A 20338-nucleotide genomic window follows, 5' to 3' on the forward strand; every position below is an offset into this window, starting at 1 on the left:
AGACTGGCCCCTATATAGCCGAAAAATTCTTCCACATTTATAATGAAACTGAAACGCTATACATTGACTGTGCTTGGAAACACAGCGGCAGCACTGCAGAAAAGCGATGTCTTGGGTCTGTAACGAGGAACTTAGGCCGTCTTGCACTACTGTACACACTTTTCAAGGCAAGAGAATTCATAAATACAATTATACTGCGGAAAAATTTACACATTGTAACCTAATTTCTTTTCAAAAGAATACAGAATAAGAGGGTTTTAAGGTTAATCAACAGCCTAGGGAAACGCCAACAGTTCTTAAGGCCTCTTGTCTGTCTCCAGGGCATAGTCTGCTATAGACTTGTTAAAGGGTGACTGTCTGTCTTTCTCTATAGAGGAGAGGTCGAGGTGAACCACTTCACTTTCATAAATCAAAAGAAAGAAAAAAGTGAGAAAATCTCCAGAGTTCAAACATTTCTTTAAAACCCAAACTTTAAATACTAAATGGGCTTCATGGCTGCCATTTTGAAAAACATTAGTTTGCCAAAGGACCCTTTTGATTTCTATTTGAAATGCGAGCGCTCACAGATAATCCATTGAGAATCAAACCCCCACAAAAGGCTTCCTGAAACAATCGCGGCGCTGGTGAAGGACAACATTTTTGTGCCCAAAATAAAACATTTTAATGCGCTACAATCCATTACACATATATTCCTACATTTCCTTTCAGTAATTATTCATTAGAAAACATTTAACGTCACTGCAGATTTCACACTGGGCAGTCTGCACACAAAGGAGAAGAGTTGGCCCATTTATAAGGGGCTGAGGCCGCCTTTTCTCATCCGAGAAACTCCAAGGCGGTGGGGGCTGCCGGACACAACGGGCAGGCTAAATTGTGCGGTTAACGGTCAAAGCCCCCCTGCCTACTTTGACACTCATTTAAAGATGATGGGGAACAATAGAGATTTGTTCTTAGCAACTCTTTCTTGTTACGCAGGGTCTACATTGGCTGCGCCGGGCGGTTCAAGGCATGAAACCGGTGCTGATGTTCGGTTCCACCTGCCATCGCTCACCCTGCTCACTCCTCTCCCCCCCTTCCCCTTTCCCCACTTTAACACAATGAGACAGGTAAAGAATATCGTTAAAAAGAGTCCCATTCAGCACGTCAGCTTTAATAAAACAATTGCCCGTCAGGTTAATATGAGCAGCTCAAATTTTGGGTTAGTGCCAGTAAGCCTGCTCTTCTGGACCAGGTCAGTAAAAACAGCCCTTCTCATTCCAAAATTCCCAGTTCACCTCTGAGATTCCAGTTTGCACCAGTGCTCCCAGGTTACAGCGCCGTCAGCAGGCACCAACGCATTCAGGCACCTGACCTATAGCGTAAAACACTTCTTTATAACCTTTTAATTGACAAACCTGTAACAACTGCCAGGAAAGATCCTTTTGCTTTATCAGCTTGTTTTGCACGCAGCAGAGATGCTGCCTGAAACTCCGCTTTTGCCCCTGCACCTCAGACACGCTAGCTTGATGAGCAAGGAAAGCAACAGCAATCGCACCCCACTTGGGAAATTTAAGACTATAAAAATCAAGCTACAAATCCTGTCAAGCCAGAACAGAGACACTAACTGCATGCTCTTGCTCTCATTGCTTTTTAGATATAAATGCCAGAGTTTTCTTCAGCACCAACATGCTTATATTTACTGCTGCTGGACCAGAGACAGCTCCTTAATGAATCCCGTATCTTTATTAATTGAAGAACAGGACATCTTATTAGAAAGCATAAACTGCTGATAAACTCCATAAAATGTATTCCCTAGCTAACAGAGCACAGGATTTCCAGCTGGAAAGCTAACATTCAGAGTTAAAGCTTCTGGAAATATGGGAGAGTAGATTTATCGAACTTCTAGGAAAGAGAAGGGCAGTCCTTGAGTATCTGACAGTCCATATGGTACAGGGAGATTAGCATTAAACAGCAGTAAGTTCACGTACTCAAAAGTCTTGCAGATGAACAGAAAGAGACACCTCGCTAAGATGCCTTCTATGTTGGCCAGAGCACAGCTCAGACCTTGATTTTGCTCCAATAACTACAGAGAACACAGAGCAGGAGAAGGCCACCTCCAGAAAATTTTCAAAAAAAAAAACAACCCCAAAACCAACCAAGCTCCAGGGAAGATGTAACAGGTATTTCCTCTGCCTGGATTAGGTTGCAGTCCCTCCATATTTACAATTATTGCTTGTTTGGTCTCAACCAGGACTTGGGCTGCTCAGAGCAAGCACACCATTATTCCTACTTGGCATAAGAAAGGGAGATAGAGCAACCTCTCCCAGCTGTGGTGGTGTGGGCAGGAGGTGCAGCCCTCCGGCCAGGTTCCAGATCTACACCAGCCACACAGAAATCTAGAAAACCAAAGGCACCTTCTCCCCCTTTCACAGCTTGAACACTCCGGTTTTCACAATCACAAATCTTAATTCTTCAGCTAGGATTCCAGATAGAAAAAAAAAATGGCAAAAAAAAAAATCACAGCTCCTCAATGCAGCGTAAGTTTTACTGAAACGCAAGTGAACACACTATCATGGCATTTACAAAGCAGGCACAACATTGGTAGGGAAAAGTCTTCAAGACAGTCAGAAGAGAGAACTAGAGGAAAATTGCACCCAAACACACACTTTCGGATACAGCAAGAAGGCCACAGATAAAATACGTATTGGTATCACATCTCTCATAGAAGCATTCCAACACAACCCCCGATGATAAAATCCTCTGGGCATCAGAAAGCAAGGAGAAGCTGGCCTGTGTAATCACTCCTCTCGAGGGAGGCGAGAAGTCAGCGTCAAAACTGAAAGCAGACAAGATGAATGACGCCTGGGACAACAAATTGCTGTTCAAAACAAGATTACAACTCAAGTTCCCATAGCAAAAGTCAGTCTTTCTCTGCACTAGAGCCTGCAAAAATCAAGGGCTGCTTTGATAACAACTACAAACCAGTAACTTGCAGAGGCTGCAACACAAGGTCTAATTCACATGAATTACAGCAAAGGTCACCCAAACGCTCATGTTAATTTAGAACGCGCACTTGCTCTGGGCCTGGTTTGTCAGGCCTGAAGTAGCATCAGATGCCAAGGCTGCAGTTTTGCATGCAGGTAGGAGGAACTCGGAGGGTGCATCTGAAGAGGCTGCGAGCACAGACTCATTACCTAGTTGCATATTTACTGGCAAGTGTAATATTTCAACAGAGCCTGGAGAGACAGCCGCAATGGAGCAGGGAACGTTCTTGGGAATAAATAGCAAACCTCCTTCGAACTGATGCAGAAAACATCTTTATCAGACCTTCCTTATTGTTTTCATTTTCCTGGACCCCCTTGCACACAAAGCACTTCGCTAACAAGCATTTAAACTCAGAAGCCAAGCACGAAGACATTACCAATAGGCCATATAAATGCTTCATTCTGGAAACTACCACCTGAATCCACAGGAGAGTCTCTTGCACCCCACCAACCAACCAGTCTGACAGAGGGGTTAACAGACTAGGTTTGCTTTACAGCCACCTGCAGCATTAAGCAGCAAACAGTGTGGTGAGACTTAATACAGGAGAAATTTATGTAAAGGAAAGATAGGGAATTATCCTCAGAAGATATCCCTTTACCACCCCTCATCATACTTTACAGCGCACAAAAGCTGGTTTTGAGGGTCTGGTCATGGTACTCGAAAGGAACTTCCATTGCTGCCTGCAGCTCTGAAACCAAGTGAGAGAAAAGGCGAGCACTCTGAATTGTTACAGGTGGGGACAGAGATGAAGTAAAAGGAAGAAGCACAGTGATCCCCCTTAGAGCATCCAAGTTATTTTTACTCCATGGCAAGTACAAAAGGGGCGCAGGGGGTCTCCAGCATTCTGCACGCAGCAAGGCCCACCCATCAAGGTCACCAGAGGGCAGTTATCCTGGTTTTTTTGTTTTTAAATAAAAATCAAGGCTCCTCAAGCAGTCATATACAAGCAAGCCCCCTTCTCCACTGAGCAGAAAAACATCCCTCTCTTCTCCAAGCAGGTCAAAGTCAGCAGCTTCCCTCCTCCTTTGGTCACGCCATTCTCTCCCAAACACCCTAGAAACAGTTCTACCTCTCTTCCTTTGAGAAGGAGGAAAATTGTTGCTACCTACACACTACAAGTCAGTTACCAGTTTGCCAAGACAGTTATCCCTCCTCATTTAGCCAGAAATTCTCATTTTAAAGCACCCATTAACTTAAAAACCCTTACAAAGAGCTCTAGAACTTACCCCCACTTCTTCCATATTGCTACAAAAAAGTAGCCTAAAGCAAGCCAAGCAGGAAAGAGAAAAAAGTAAAAATCCCCCACCACCTTCTGAAACACAAAACTACCCACTCTGGATATGATATATTGCCACAGCAGAGCAGGCTGGAAGCAGAGGTGACTCAGCTGTTTGCTCTTATGGTTAAAAGGCTGACACAGGGAAACTTAATCATCTGAACTGGGGAAAACCTGTTAAAATAGGTAAAACAGGTTAAGTGAAGAGGCATGTTTTAAAAGAGCAACAAAACATTAATCACTTCTTAGCCTTAATCCTTAACAAAATGACCACCGTGGCGCAGCTGCTGTAAAACCTCTTTCTTTTTCCTCTCATGGGAAAGAAGAAAGGAAGATGTGGTTTAATATACTAGCAGTACTTTAGAATAAAGATGGTGTTTTCTATATGAAATTATTTTATTTGTGCTTAACAAGGATAAAAGAAGAAAGAATACAGAGAAATGTATATTCTGCCACAAGCACATTTTTGTATATAATGCTTGAATTTTTTAAAACTAAACCCTCACCACATAGGCAACTGCTGTGAAAAGTTAGATGGTAACATAACTGCAGGCTGACAAATATAAGACCAACATATCAGCAGATGCTTTTGTGTTTTACTACATTGCATATTAGGAGACGATATGAAATTATTTGATTTAGGTGCATGTTTGAATTAGAAAGTGTTACTATTAAAGTATATATTCCTCATCTTGAAAAATAAGTCTAAAATTAACATCTTCCTTTTACAGAGTTTCATACAAGGGCATAAGTAGCTTTATACATTATTTATCTTGGGTTTTATACTTAAAGCTGAACGTTATTTGAGGAAGTAGAAATCACTACAGTGATTTCGAAGTAAATGCTTTACATATAAAAAATAAAACAGAGGGGGGTTTGGAGGGAAAGAATGTGTCTCCTTTATAAACCCGTAGGCCTTTCCTGTAAGAACTCCTCTTCTCACAGAGGACTATTTACAATGAATGAAAATTATCCCGGCAATCAAACTGAATATTTCCTTTCTGCTAGGTGGTGAGCAAAGAGAGGCGATGGAAGAAAAGCAGCGTCAGTGGGGAGAAAGGAGAGGCCAGGAACCGCTCTTGCATTCGACCTGCAGCCATCGGTCTGTTCACGTTCAGGGCTCTCTGCAGCGCTCGGCTGTCCCGGCCTCGGTGGAAACGGCGACAATTATCGCAGTAATGAATGTGCTCGGCCCGTTTGCTGTAATTCTGTCTCATGTCACTAATACAGTAAATAACTACATAGGGAGTCCTGTCTAAGGGTAAAAATAAAAGCCGTGCCAAACCTGAACAATATGTAAGTTGCTGTTTGCTTCTCAGCAGCTCACGCTGTAGATAATGTTTTCATTGTTTTGCCTTTCATTATGTTTGTAAAATCTCCATTTCCACGGCAGGTGGCCACGTCCCCCCCTGCTCCCTGAAGAGCCCTGAGTTGCCCAAGCCCAGCCAGAGCAGCAAGCCCAGCACTCATTACCAGACAAGGAGGAAAGAAAGCTTGATTTTCACTAGGAGAAATTCCTCCATGCCTTGCAGCTCTTTTGCAAATCCAGAATTCAATGCTTAGCAAATAGGAGGATGTTGCTCCTGTCACCGGCAGATTATGGCCAGTTAATAAACTGTTGCGGGAATGAGGAGCCGGTGGTGTGCCGGGAGAGCTTGGGGACACCCAAGCACTGTCACAACACCGGAGCTCCAGAGTTGGTGAAACACGAGCTGAGGATACACAAAGGCTATTGCCTGAGGAATGACTCACGGATCCTATTAGGATTACTGTGCTGATTTTATAGTCTTTAAAGCTGACCTTCAAAAGGACAAACTGAGAAGAAGGAGCAGGGGGATGCTGCTTTGGGTTTTTTGAAATGAGAAATGCAGGTCCCGGCTTTTTTTTCCTGGGAAGATGAACAAAGAAGGAGCAGGTTTAACATCAGCAGGCCCAAAGAAGCTGCATTGGGTTGTCTGACAAGAGCAAATGAGTTTTTCTTTGAGCATTCGGGGTTTTTTTGGTCTGATAATTGTAATTTATTTCAAATATCTGTCACGTAGTATAGCCGTGGGAAGCAAAACTTTCACAGCAAAGTTTCAAAAGCCCCCAGCTACTACAAGCTGTTAACAAGTCTGGATCTGTCAAACAAATATACATTAAAAGGGAAAGATAAGAATTTTTTTTATTAATTGGATAAAATAAAAGACATTTTTTTCCTGAGAAAGAATTATTTTCAAGCCTTCTACAACCATTATTAAAAAAAAATTCCCTCATTCCTATATCAGTTTAAAGCCTCAACAGCAAGGTACCTATCACATCGCACGGACTATCCTTAGATTTATGCTTAACTTTGGATCACTGAACGGGGGCTCCGCTGTCTCTGATTCAGCTAGACCATGCAGTATTGAGTAGCAACACTGAAAACTGCATGCAAAGTAAAAAAGCCTTCAGTGTTGCAATAAGCAAAACTCCAATAGATTTAACAGGATCGTTGCGCAGCCAGACGCCCACATCATCTCTGAGTTCAGGACTCATTTCTTCAACTCACTAAAATACATCCCTTTATCTTCCTCTCTGGTACTATAACACATTGAAGCAAACCCATTATTACTCCCTTTCACTCTGTCTTCTCACCAGACATAAGATGTGGAAGGAATTAATTATAGCTAATTAAAAATTAAATCCTCTGTCTTGCCTTTGGTCACTGTATTTCTCTCTCTGACTCAGAATATGCAGCTGAAATGCTCTCTTATGTTCTGCCTCTGTCATCTTTTATTTGGGAATAATTTGCTTACTTCTCTTTGGCTTCGGCATCAAGCTCTGTCATTTGGTCTTTGCGGTGCCAGCTGCAGAGCTCCAGTCCAGCTCCCACCTCGGCTCCGTGCCGCTGCCGCTGCTCACGGCTGACCACCTTTGCTTCAGCACCTCTCTCCAGCAACTCAGTGTCACTCCGTACTGCAACCCCCGCAGCCAGCAAGAGCCTCCCTCTCCTTATGTGCCAAGCCAGCTCTCTCCAGCCCAATCACTTGATGGAGCAGCTCTCTGCGAAGCTTTTTAACTGTGGTTCCTCTGAGGACACCACCGCTGCTGCACAACTGACCTTCATGAAACGCATCGTGAGTGTGAATTGTATTGTCCCTACCCAACAGAGACAATAATTTTCTGTGGGGAAGAGGAGAAAGGGAGGTGCAAAGGAACCACTTTTCCTTTGAGCAGGTCTCAACGTGCTGATGCTCAATAAATAAATGGAGGATTAACCAAGTTATTTTGCAGCAAGTGGAATATTTGCCAAGTAGATCACAGAATTTCACCATGTCATTCATTCGCCTGCGAGTCAGCTCTGGACCAAGAATATCAAGGTTACTTGGATGTCTGTCCTACAAAAACCAAAAACCACCACCAGGTTTTGTGATGAGATCTGATGGAGATTGCCACAGGCAGAGTGCCATGCCAAGACCGTGACCACCATCCAAACAGGCCAGCTTCAGAACTTCTTAAGCATTTAGAAAGACTAAACTGGACTGTTTAAGGAAGACAGTCTGTGTTAGTGATGTAGTACTGCTACAGAGGTCTTTCTTACAGAATTTTCCCTGGAAGTTTTGCTATAGTCTATGGCAAGACAAAGTCATCAGCAGACACCGAGAAACCTGCACCTTCATTGCAAGAGCTGTTATAAACTTTTGAATTTCAGTATCTTGTTGGAAAAAGTAGCTGGTTTGATCCTGGAGTTCCATCTGTCATCTACTCTGTCAAGACTTCATTAGCATGCAAGTGAGATGTCACTCGAGTCACAGCTTCCAAGAAATTTCTTTGTCAAAGTCCACTAAATTAAATTAGCCAACAGAGATGGAAAGTGAACATTTATGAATACACAGGTATCAAGGATAAAAGTCATTCTTACTGCTGAAGGCATATTGTCCAAGTTAAACGCAACACACACTTTTGCACCATGAAGTTTTTGAAATGAGTCTAGGTATTTGTGACTGAATTATATCAGTTGTGTGCTTTATGAAAATATTATTTCAAAATCATTATACCGTCTCTAGCCTATGGAAATGCACTACTCAAATATTTACTAATGCAGTTAATAGAAATGTCAAATGGAACTACATCTCTAGCTAGCTCCAATACATCTATCACTATAGCCACTAATAATTAAAGTTACCTGGGTGTCCATCTTGAATGCTGTTAAAGTCAGCTGCTAACAATTATTCCAGCTAAACCATTGAAAAGGTGCTTTGAACTTGTTTAAGATCCTTCTTAACACTGTGCAGCTAGCTAGGAGACTATGTTCTCACCCGAATAGAGTACCATTAATAATTTACTGTGTGAGTCAGGGACCTTGTCCTATGGCACTTGCATACACTTAGTGGCTGCTTTTCCAAGATAAGCACTAGAAACTGTATCTTCCTTGAGATTACATTGCAGGCATCAGTGATCTTTGATGAGCTGGTATAAGCATTATATGTTAATTATGAGCTACCAAAATAAGTGAGTGCATCCATCTGCAGTTTTAAAACTGCCCCTGGAGTCAGCCCAATCCAGGACTGTGCCAGTGTTGCAGACCGGGTGGTGGGTTCTCATCTGCTTGTTCAGAAACCGGAATGTTAGAGGCTGTAGGAGCTGACTCGGGCTGGAAGCTTTAAGGTTAATAATGTATATTCTCTTGGTTATAGTATCTCTCTTCCCAGGCTGAGGCTAAGACATGCTTAAAAATTAAAAGTGCAGATATCCTACAAAGGAGGAACAGATGCTAAGACTACACATTAATCTTTAATGTGATTCCAACTCACACACTAAATTTTACTAACTTCCCTGCATTGCTGCAGCCTCCGCGATCTCTTCACCTCACTGTGCAATGTGCCACTCACTGTGATAGGGCACAGGTGTGGATACAGACTTACCCTAAAGAAAGACTCAAAACAGTGTTATAATGAATGAGTACTCAACTCTCACATTCATATATTGCGTTCTCCCTTTTTCTTCTACAGGGTCCTGACGTGTTGTAACCAGATCTAAGAGAGGTAGTCCTACCTCTGCTGGCATCCTCGCTGCATCGTCTTCACACTCAGTCCCGTCATTAGCTGATGAAAAATTAGACCTCGAGCTTCAAGCAGTTTCTACAGCTGCTTAAATAAAGAGAAAGACAGAGAGAACATTTATTAAATTCTTTCAGGTTTATCTAGCAATTCATTCCCCGTTATATATTGTGTGGTGCATCTAAAGTGCATGTCCATATTTATGTAGGTGTCTGAACCACAACAAATAGTGGTATACAAAACAGTGTAATACATAGATGAAAAGCATATGAACATGTATTATTGACTTCAGTGCAGAAATGCTGAGGAAAACTCATTAGTTTATGTAGGGCTAAACATGAAAGTGGAGTTGAGTGTATCATCGAGTGTTACAAGAGATGGAAAAACAAAGCATGCTCATGCCCAGTCAAACTCTGGGAAGTAAGCGCTATATTGATCCCTCACAGTCACTTACTTTGCCAACAGAAGCTTTTGTGCCCATCCTCAGCCCAAAGTCACTGTCTTTTTACACAGCCAAGGCAGTACATTTTCAGTAAACTGGCCTGGACTGTTTGATGCGCTATGGTGCTGTTTGTTACCTTGACCACCACCAAAAGCACTGTTACTCTTTCAGACAGTTACAACTTAGAAATTGCCACCAGATAAAATATTGAACAGATCTTTTCATGCCATCCATTCTCAGTAGGGAATGCTGAGGAATTGTTTCGCAGAGTAGGAAAAAACAGACATGGAATTAAAAGACAGAAGGAAATAATATTCTTTGCTGACAAATGCAAAATGACAATTAATTTTGTACTTGGAGTCAAGGTGCTATGATGGGCAGATATGAATGGGGCTCCTCAAACAGTCTTTGCAACTCAGGCTTGAGAATTTAACCCAGAATCCTGCTCTATTTCAGCGTCCACGTTGGCAAAAATAGAGATGAGGATACTGCATTGCGTTCCCATCTGCACAACAGAGCAGTAACTTCATTTCTACAGATAGTTCATGGAGATGTCTCACCCAGGAAATCGTTTTAATGTGTCCTGTCCTTCCCCGGACATACTGCAAGCACAGCACTTGGGTACCTGGCCTAATTACAGAAGGAATATTTTAGCGGTTGAAAGCGGCTTCATGCTGCAGTACCTTTGTGTAGAGAGATCACCTTTAGCGATTATTTATTTCAGGAGTTCAGATTCCTGCCTTCCTGTGACATGATGAATGACTTTTAAGTAACATAATATCTGGTTTCCTCCTCTTTCACACACTCATTTCATTGCCAGTTGTCTTCAGTGACCAGATCCGAAAGGATTGTTTGCAGTCAAAAGGGAAAGAGAAATTCTTTACCGCATGCCCAGCCTCCTCTTGTTCATATTTAATTGAATTCTTGCTTGTGTTAAAATGGTTATCAATTATTCACTTCTGAGCTCATTAATTCCAAACATCCCAAATAATACATAGGACTGCTCTACTGCTCCGGTAAAAATTCCAAAATATTTTTGTTTTCCTTTTTAATCTGCTGGCTGTGTAACTACAAGCTAGTCAGTGAATTATATGGGGCTTTCCTGTATATATTATTTAAAGAAGAAAGCAGGCTAGCAGACAAGGTATAATAGTGGTGCTGTGTCAGAAGGCAGCACGGGGCAGATTCATCAGCTTAGGAACCTGAGTCTCTCCCATCACTGCTGGGGCCAGTGATGGCTAAAGAGCACTGAGAAAAGTCCTCTCCTTTCAAACCAGCAGCTCAGACCTCTTTCAGCCTCAGTTTTAACATTTGAAAAGAGTATCTTTTGACTAGCTAAATTAAATCCTCAACATCTTTTGTTTATAACCCACATTCTTTCTCAAGCCAGTTGAGAGGAAACAAACAAAGCAGACAAAAAGCCCAGAGGGAACAGGAGATAATTTGGTCCTGGTAAAATACAGCAAAACTGCAACCTGCTCTCTGTCAGGATCTCCAAACCACGCTGCACTTCAGTAATCGTACGGTCACACAGGATCAAATATTTCAAGATGCAGAGATGACTTTTGTCATTGTAAGATTAGAATACATTATTTGCATGTTGCATCTAAGGCCCAGACAGCAATCTCAGCACTGCTGAGCAGGAGATGTGCCACCTATACACATGTCTACTTGACAGAGTTGGGGCAGTCCCTCTGATAGTCAGCACACCTTAAGTTTTAAAACCCTGCTGAAAAGCGACTGTTACAAACAGAAGCCTTTTTTTCTTACAATTCTTTAATATCATTCCGGCATGGCCATGACAATCCATGAACCTTACGTAGCAACAAGGTGGTGTTGCGCAAGCCATGGAATTGTGAACATATCCCATTAAAAAGTTCATCTTCACAAGGCCAACGAGAAATCATGCAAATGTGATACGACCTACTGAACAATTCAGTGAATGCCTCAGTTTTCCTACCTGTAAAATGGGACTTGTTTTATACTGGCATTGCCCAGAATGGCGTTTGGAACAGGAAAATTCACCTTCCCATGGCCTGGGTCTCATGGTCTTCTCATGGATTTGGCAGTCTGGATAAAAAACAGAAAAAAACATGTCTGACAAAATGTTGTCTATACCTTTTTCATTGTGCCATGCAATACAATAAACCCTTGCTCTTCTCACTTACTTGTTTTAAAATGAACATATCCTGTTTGCACTGGAAATTGGGAGGAATTTCTTAGAACAAGGATTTAAAGTTTCACCCTAAACTGGAAAGCATTCAGACAGAAATTGACTGAGGAAGCGATGTTGTGACTTGACTGGAGTACTGGAACATACAGAAGTTAATTAGTACAACAAATATGGAAGTAATATTTTTGTTAACTTTGTTCTTCTGCTAACAATAGCAGGCGTGACACGTGAAGCATTTTAGCTCTGTAGCTGAAAGGGGTCATTGTGATCCCCGAGAAGGTGTCTTTCGTCCCTGGAAGCTTTCTGCCGGCTCCACGCATGTCAGCTCGGGAGCCAGCAGCTCCAGTGTGAACTGCTGCACTCAAGCTCTCCCGCCTGGCATCCGCAGAAGGGCTCAGCATGCAAGACATAGTTTTGTGATGACAGAAACAAAACCAGGTGGCTTAAACAGACCAGCAAGATTTGATTTTCAAATATGTTCCGATAATAACTGGGAATGATAAATCCATTTATTATGATTTAATAAATGAATCTGTAATTTACCCATCTAGGGAGCTTATGTCTGCACAGAAAGAGGCCTGATACAGTAGGTCAGGATTTGTGACACCTGGATGCAGCTCTGTGCTTGGCCACAAGCCTCTAGAGTGAATTTACCCAGAAAATGCCTACTGCACACAGGATAAACCTGTACAAAGCCAGCATGTGTATAAAAACCCAAGAAACTAGCCTGTATTACAGGATCCAAGCCACTTAAGTCTACCTCATCTCGATCTTTCCATAGCATTGTACTCTGTCACATAAACATACCCGCAAAGCTTCACTTCCCCATCTGCAAAATACGACTAACAACATGGCTGCTGTGAATACTCAGACTTAAATCGTTCTGCAGTGCCCAAATGCTAATGTACGAGGAAGCCATTAAAAATCCCAAACATAGATACATGGTTTTTCTAGGCGCATATAAAGCTGTAATAAATCTATTTCAATCTCACTTCTCATGCAGGTCACTAAATCTGTGCCTATAATATTAGGAGTGTGCTGGCTAACTGGCCACAAACTATACAAAAGCCTTTTCTCTCCAAGTTCAATCAAAAGGACAACAGCATATGACAGACCCCTTGTATCTTTTGGTATTTTAGCCTGTCACAGCAGGGACCTCCTGCAGTGCTAGGAAAAGAGGGTTTTTCTGCTGGCCAAGCTAAAGCTAACAAAAATACCTAATGAGTAGAAGAGCTGAGAAGCTCATGCATTTAGCTATGTCTAAAGTAGCATGTGCATACTGAATGTGGGCATGAAAAATTAATTCCAGAGATGCTATCGGATATACCTTCAAGTGACTGGTTAGACTAAAAAAAAATACTAATTTCAGTAACTATTTTTCCTTCAATTAAAAATATTTGGGGGAGAAAGTATACCACTCCCCACACCCCCATTTTCTCTCTAGAACAGGGAAAAAGAAACTCTGCCCTACAGCCTGAACACTGTCACTGATTTGTATCCTGCAAGCTTCTGGTCTGACTCTTCCCTTCCTCTCTCTAGCACTGGTTTCTCTCCCTGCTAACCTCCATCCCTCTCACCCATACCACAGTTTCCCACCCATCTGAGCTACTCCCCCTCCAGCTTCCCATCCCTGACCCCACTGAATTCAGGGGGAGAAAGATGGGGTGGTTTGAGGAGCCCTGTGCAATGTGGCTACACCTCTGGAGAAGGACGCAGTGAGTTAGAGGAGCCCTGCCCTGGGAGAGGAGGAACTGAACTTGCTGGAAATGCATGTGAGGGTGATGGACAGGAGGACACACTGTATGCTGCGGTTTGGGAATGCTGTGTGTGGCACTGGAGCAGAGGAGCATTCCCTGGAGAGCTGCAGATGGGAGAAGTGTGTGACAGGATGTCACACCAGTATTACCTGAGATTTCTATTAGACTTTCAGCATGGAAAACATTCCCTACTGTTGGTCTAAAATACAAAGTGCATCCCTGCAAATTAATAAATTGAAAAAAAAAATTAAAATGTCAAAGGGTATCTACCAGCTGAAAGAAAGTCTTTCCCCATAGGAAGAAGAAAGGTAGAGCAGACCTTTCATCTGTAATGGCACCTTTGTTTGAAAAAAGCAGTGCAGGGAGAAAATGCTAGAGATTCAGTCCAGTATAACAGACAACAAAGTATGCAGATGTTGCTCTATGTGGGAGGTGTAACATGCTTCAGCAGCAACTTTACAGGCAGCTAGGAGAAGTAAGGCATAACTGACGTTTGGTCTGGAAAGGATGCCTACACGCAGGCCAAGGAAAGCAGTTAGAAAGGTAGAGTGACTATATAAACATTGGGTAATCCTTGTTCTTTTTCTCCAGGACAATCATAGCCTATAGGCTTGATGACATATAATGTCCATGATTAAGTATCTGTTAATTAAGCACATAATATATAATTACTAAATGCAAGCCGTTTGAGCTCTTAAGAAGGCTAGAGCTCCTGCCGTTCCAAACAGGAATACTTGTCTTTGATTCCTAAACTTATACATTTTGTGAAAAAAATGTCCAGTTTGATTACATGTATCACATCTCATTAGATAATTGTTGTAGTTTATTTATTTGTCCTTCAAGCAAAGCTGAGGAGGGAGCTACAGCACATGCAAATATATTAAAGGAAATGTCCTTTGAAAGAAGTACCTGTTAACCTCACCTGTGTAAAGGGAAACTTGCATCTGAAAATCCAGTATTTAATCAAGCCTTCTGTAATTAGGAAACTTGGTCCCATGATCTTTAATCCAAAGAGGAGTATCATTGATGGATTACCTGCTTCAATAACTCTGACAAAACTAAAGATTCAATAAAAGATTCAACCTTTTCTTGCAGCCCACTGCTGACTCATTACATGCTGCAAAGAAAGAGGACAAAGAATGATTTTACAAACTCTTGTATGGCTGCAGACTACTACAGTAAGGATGGTGAGGCCGGCTCCTTCATCAGCATGGACTGGTATGTTCCTTCCCAATGAAAATTCAGTACATGATCATTTATAGTATTTAGAGCAACATGCACCTGTGTAGCAAGATGGTTCAATTCCTTCTTTATTCAGCGGTGTCTTCACAGAAAAGCACCACCTGATCGTGACAAAAATGTTCACTTCATGACAGAAAAAGGCCAGATGCTCTGTTATGAAGCAGTAAAAATGTCCTTGTTGAGGTATACAGAGGTATCTTCATTTTTAAATTCTGAATAAAACTTCCACTCAGGAGTTTTGGGAAAACTTTCAGGAGTTTCTTATATTTGCATGACTAGTGACTGCAAATCTGTTTAAAACTATCTTAACCATTGCGTATGAATCTGTCACAGACAGTCTGAGCTTAGTAGAGAATAAAGAGTTGTTCACCACCACCTTAGGCCTACATTATGATTTTCAGTATAAAAGCGTACGTAGTGAAAAGGTTCAACAGGTGCATGATCAGGTCAGATTCTAATTAATGTATCTGTCATCAGGCAATAGGCAAGTTTTAAATAATGCAGAGCTCAAAGCAGTAGAACTACGTAAAAGCAAAGCCTGGAAACAAAAACTGTTGTTTCATTAAACTTAAAATACAATTTGACTCTGTCATACCAATGTATATGAGCTATCTGCATTAAATTGTGTTTAATTTAACTCTAGAACTATAGGGCCCAATTAAAAATAATGAGGCCTGTCTCCAACTGTCAGGCTCAATTAGAGATAATGGGAACTGATAGCTCCTGGAATAGATTCATTTTTGTCTGATAGACGAACTGGGGCAGGGGTCTTGGCAGGGGTCATTGGAATAGACCCGGCAACAAAACATGGGTCATTCAAGCTTAAGGAGTCTTAAGGAACCTAGTTATTAAATAAGGAAGTAGGAAGTAAATCAAATCCAAAAGCACATGAATAACCCCAACAGATTCTTTTTTCTGTGACGTACCCATATATTGCAATTCATCTAACCATTAAACTGCCCGTTCTAAGCCAACAAAATATATAATGCATAAAGGTTAAAACTATTTGACAAGATAAAAGAAAAACTAGAAAAATAAGTGCCCAACTTCATATTCCAGCGCCAATTTTCAGGAGTTTAGCAGGATCAATATTTTCCTTAGCTAATGCTCCAAAGATTATAGCAAAATCACCAAGCTTTTATTTTACGTAAGTGTTATAAAAAATAAATCCAGGAAAGATAATTTGAATGTATTAAGAAGCTTAGCTGTCTTGATAGATGTTACACATGATGAACAGATTACTTCGTATTCAGCCTCAGCAATAAAAATAGGAAAAATTTGTCAGCTTTTGCTAAGCACTTTCAAAGATGTAATTGAACAGTCAGACAAATTCAGAAACGCGCCCGAGAGAAATGAAGCCATTTGTCCTTGAAGAAACATGAATGGGCAAGACGGCGCCTGACAACTTTTAGGCACTAGACAGTAGCTGTCATTTTAGATGAGTAATTAATCTTGAACTGAGAGGGAGATGTGGAGCCCTGTTGACTGTTTATTCACCTAGAATGACAGGCAGTGTCTGTTAGCACCACTTGGACCCTGCCTGGAATTGGTAACCTCTCCCAGGCAAAGCTTGCCTGTGCATCTATTGTCAACAGCAATGACTCTGAAGTTCGCGTTGGGCAATCCTGACGCGCCATGCCTTGGCTCGCCTTTTGTTTCTCTGTGAAGACACTTTTTTAATCTAATGATATCTTTCTCAATGTCTAACGATGCTCGTGCAACGTGCCGCCAATGGCATTTTATCCTCTGCTCCCCTCCCCCCTTACACGTATAGGCCTGCAAAGTCATGCTTTGCATTTTAAATCTGTTCTCTGTGACTTCTGAGGAAAGAAAGAACAGTTGAGCATTTGAGCTTCTCCCCACTGTGACTTATTCTGAAAGAACGTGCCAACTTATAATTCAACCCATTATTTTTCTTCATACTTCCCTTCTTGTATACCAAGAACCTCACAAGGGGACTCTCTATGGCCACAACACAAACATGTCATTGCTAAAATACAATTACTAGTAATACAAAGGACCGTTATTCCCTTCCTCCGGTGTCTTCTCTTGGCTGAAAGCACCGAGAGGCAGTCACCCCAGGCTCTGGGTGACAGCCTACTTGACTTGACCCGTACATCTGTTCACTACTCAGTGGCTATACTCCGATGGGAATCAACATAGGCAGGAAGATCTTTGGAGCCTGAGCCATGACTATCTCTGTATCTGTGTAACACTCAGAAGAACAGGGCATGGATTTCAATTACGATCCTTAGATATGATACTCTTTTAAAAAACTAATATAAAAAAATATATATTTCCTCTAGTCTGAAGTACATCCAGCTCATGTCATGCTGCACTTGGAAAAACAGAAGCACTGAGGTTTTGGAGAATTCTGTTATTTGTAGCAGGTGTTACCTGCACTTAGTACAAAAACTGCTCTTAGGATGCACAGCTGTGTGTCTCTGGTGGGAATTCAGGTGTATGAGTACAAGCACAAGGATGTGCGTACATATCAGTATTTACATGAAGCGTCGACTGTGGAAGATACCTATTAACTTACAGAGGGATCTCTGTGGCCTTGCACTCATACACCTGTATATATATACACACATATATGTGTATTTTAACCCCCAAAAAGCATTATTGAATATATTAATTGTTACACCCTTCAGCTGGAAGAATCAAATGTTTTGCTAACTTCATTCTCACTTGAGCCCGAAGACTTTGGTCAATGCCAAGAGGTATATTCTGTGAAATTTTCATATCCCTCTGTCTTGATCTCATCCTGTGAGTCTCATAGGTATGTAGCACCTTTGAAAGACAAATGTAAGCATGATAAAAAACTCTAACAATGAAATTCACTTCCTCATGTCAGAAATCTAAAGTGGGTTAGCATACTGAAGTACAAAGATTTAAAACGTGGTTGAATGAAATTCATAACTTCGAAGGGAGTTCAAGGCACTCATAACAAAAAGATGCCACATTTCCGAGACAACTGATCTCGGAGAGGTTGCTTACAGTTCCATTTCTGCAACTTTTCAAAGTCAGAGCCTATTTTTCTAAACTGTGATCATCAGGATTTGTGAAACTGGGCCAAGTTGAATTCATATAATTCATATAATTACATCTTTTTCTGTGAGGAAATTTAAATTTTTTTTCCTTCATTGCAATAGCAAATGACAATGATATTTTTGCATTTCTACAGCCTCTTCCATCAAAGTATCTGAAAGTTTTATAAAAACTAATGAATGAAGCCCTAGCATAGTAATAGAAAGGGTCATTATCTGTTTTACAGAAGAATTAACCAGGGCACAGAGAACCCTATTATGGCACTATCTGTTTAGCAGAACTCACCTAATTAGTCATTTCGGTGGTTAATTCCAAATAACAAGTTTCTGAGGAACTGAAGCTTCCATTTTCAACACCATGCAGTAAATTCGGTTGTTTCTAGCTTTGTTGGTTCTAATTTGGACGTCTAGCTCCATTCAGGGCATGGTATTCAGCAGTTCTTGCAACATGCTGAAAAAATGAGTTACTAACTTACTTAGCGAAGATATCCAGTATTAGTAAATACTTCAGAAAACGTGGAAATCTGTACTATGCAAGACCACACACATGGTCTATGATAGCACTAGGAAAGGAGGTATTATTTCCCAACCACCAGTTTAGACCCGTGACTGCTATTCCGCACACTTTGCTACATTACTTGCAATCATTTAAATAAGAATTTTGCTTTTGTTTCCAGCTATATTTTTGCTCTTTATTCAACAGCTCATTTTCTTTCCCACTAACCAGCTTCCCCCCTCTCCAGAGCTCCCCTCGCAGCAGCTCCCCGCAGGAGGTGTGCAGTGCAGTAGCCTGGAGCCAGCAACAGGGGATGTTGCGGGATTGGAGCAGGCAGTGCAGGCAGGCCGAAGAGAGCTGCTGCACCCCAGAGACCAGAGCATCATCGTGGTCCAAATTCTTCAAAATTGCTTTTCCCATACAGGACATCAAAACCATGAGAAAGAAGGAATTACCCAATTCCCTCAGCTGCTCACAAATGACCCTCTGCTATATGCCTTTGGAGGGAATAAGAAGAAGCTTTGGCATCAGTTCTCAATATTCAAGGGAAACAATGAAAAAATGAAAAACATGATGAGAAAAGGCATTTGGACTAGATTTCTTTTCTTATATCATAACTTGAACAGAAGGTAATGAAACCCTAATATTACACACACAAGACATACTGTAAACGTGAAATTTCTTAGTTTTTAGGGAACACTAAAATGTAAATAATTTTCAGGGGTTTTTTGCTACATTCCTACGTTAATGGGTAAAATATGACAATGTGTATTCTAATCAGAGCCCTGTGTAATAAACTGAACTACTTCAGACAATAGTGCACACTATGATGAATAAAATCTTAACCAAAGATATAGATGTGCATTCAAAACAATGCTTAAGCAAACCCTCCTGTTTACTTCATATATTAAAATGTGAAGTTTGGAGCATCACATAAGGTCAGCTGCAGTGCTTTAAACTGTGCTATAGACCATTACAATCATGAAGCCACAACCCTGACAGCACTTGTGAAAGTGCTAAGGGTATGACAAAATGTCAAAAGCCAGGAAAATCAGATTTAATGTAGGAACTCCATGTTCACATGACACTGAACTATTTTCATTTCACTCGATGGCACAGTGCCATCATTTAGAATTGCCTGGCATTTTCAATTAGATACTTAGCTTCACAGAAGGATACACGGCCTTCGAAGTCATGCATAGGAAAACGCTGAAATAATCCACACAACTGGCAACCAGTAAAGATGAGAATGAATATATCAAACTTCCATTTGTCAAGTTGGCCAGATATAACATTCTGATTGTGAGCAACAGAAAAAAAAAATTAACTGCTACATGCAGCTTGCAAAACGATGCGATAATCCTGTTTATATAGCTCTGAAGTAAAAGCAAAGCCAAATGCCAACTGCTAGATTTCAATTTCCATGTATCAAATCCTACATAGAAGATAAGTTTATTTATGGGTAGTTCTGCCTCTCTCATGAAACCAGAGATTCTTTTTACTTCAATGGCCAGGACTAGACCCTTGGTTTCTTTTCAGTTTCACAATAAAATCAGCTCACTGTAGCTTGACGGTGTAATCTTTCTTAAAGGGCTCAGAATGGGTACGCCTGCCTTTCTTCAGCAGGTGCATCTCCTGAATCGATTTCTATTGCTCCACAGAATGCCCTTAATTTGGAATAAAAAGTGAGATGTTGCTATCACTTAAATCTGAAGACTGTCACCACTAGAATAATCAGACGTTTATCTTACACTGCCATTTGAAGAGAATTCGATGAATTCTCTTCAAGATGAATTCCCTCCGGCCCCATCTTAGAAAAAAGAACCTTATGGAAGGAAGAGACACATAATTCATCTT

The 20338-nt window shown here is 41.2% G+C and overlaps 1 protein-coding gene across 2 annotated transcripts in view; it reads right to left on the reverse strand.

Annotated features, from left to right (window-relative positions):
• MYO1H (myosin IH) overlaps positions 1-4426 on the reverse strand; it is a 36272-nt gene extending 31846 nt beyond the window's left edge. Inside the window, exon 1 of one of the 2 annotated variants that reach the window (XM_087754835.1) lies at positions 4358-4426. Coding sequence is in view for 1 of the 2 variants with exons in the window: in XM_087754834.1 (XP_087610960.1) it covers positions 4251-4265 (15 nt within the window). In the remaining variant the exon portion in view is untranslated. Of the gene's footprint in view, positions 1-4250 lie in introns of both variants that reach the window. The other variant, XM_087754834.1, reaches the window with a different exon arrangement.
• Between the last annotated feature and the right edge of the window lie 15912 nt (positions 4427-20338).

Source organism: Nipponia nippon, unplaced genomic scaffold, assembly GCF_047370975.1.
Source record: "Nipponia nippon isolate SJK-2023a ecotype South Korea unplaced genomic scaffold, ASM4737097v1 scaffold_18, whole genome shotgun sequence".
Classification (NCBI taxonomy): domain Eukaryota; kingdom Metazoa; phylum Chordata; class Aves; order Pelecaniformes; family Threskiornithidae; genus Nipponia; species Nipponia nippon.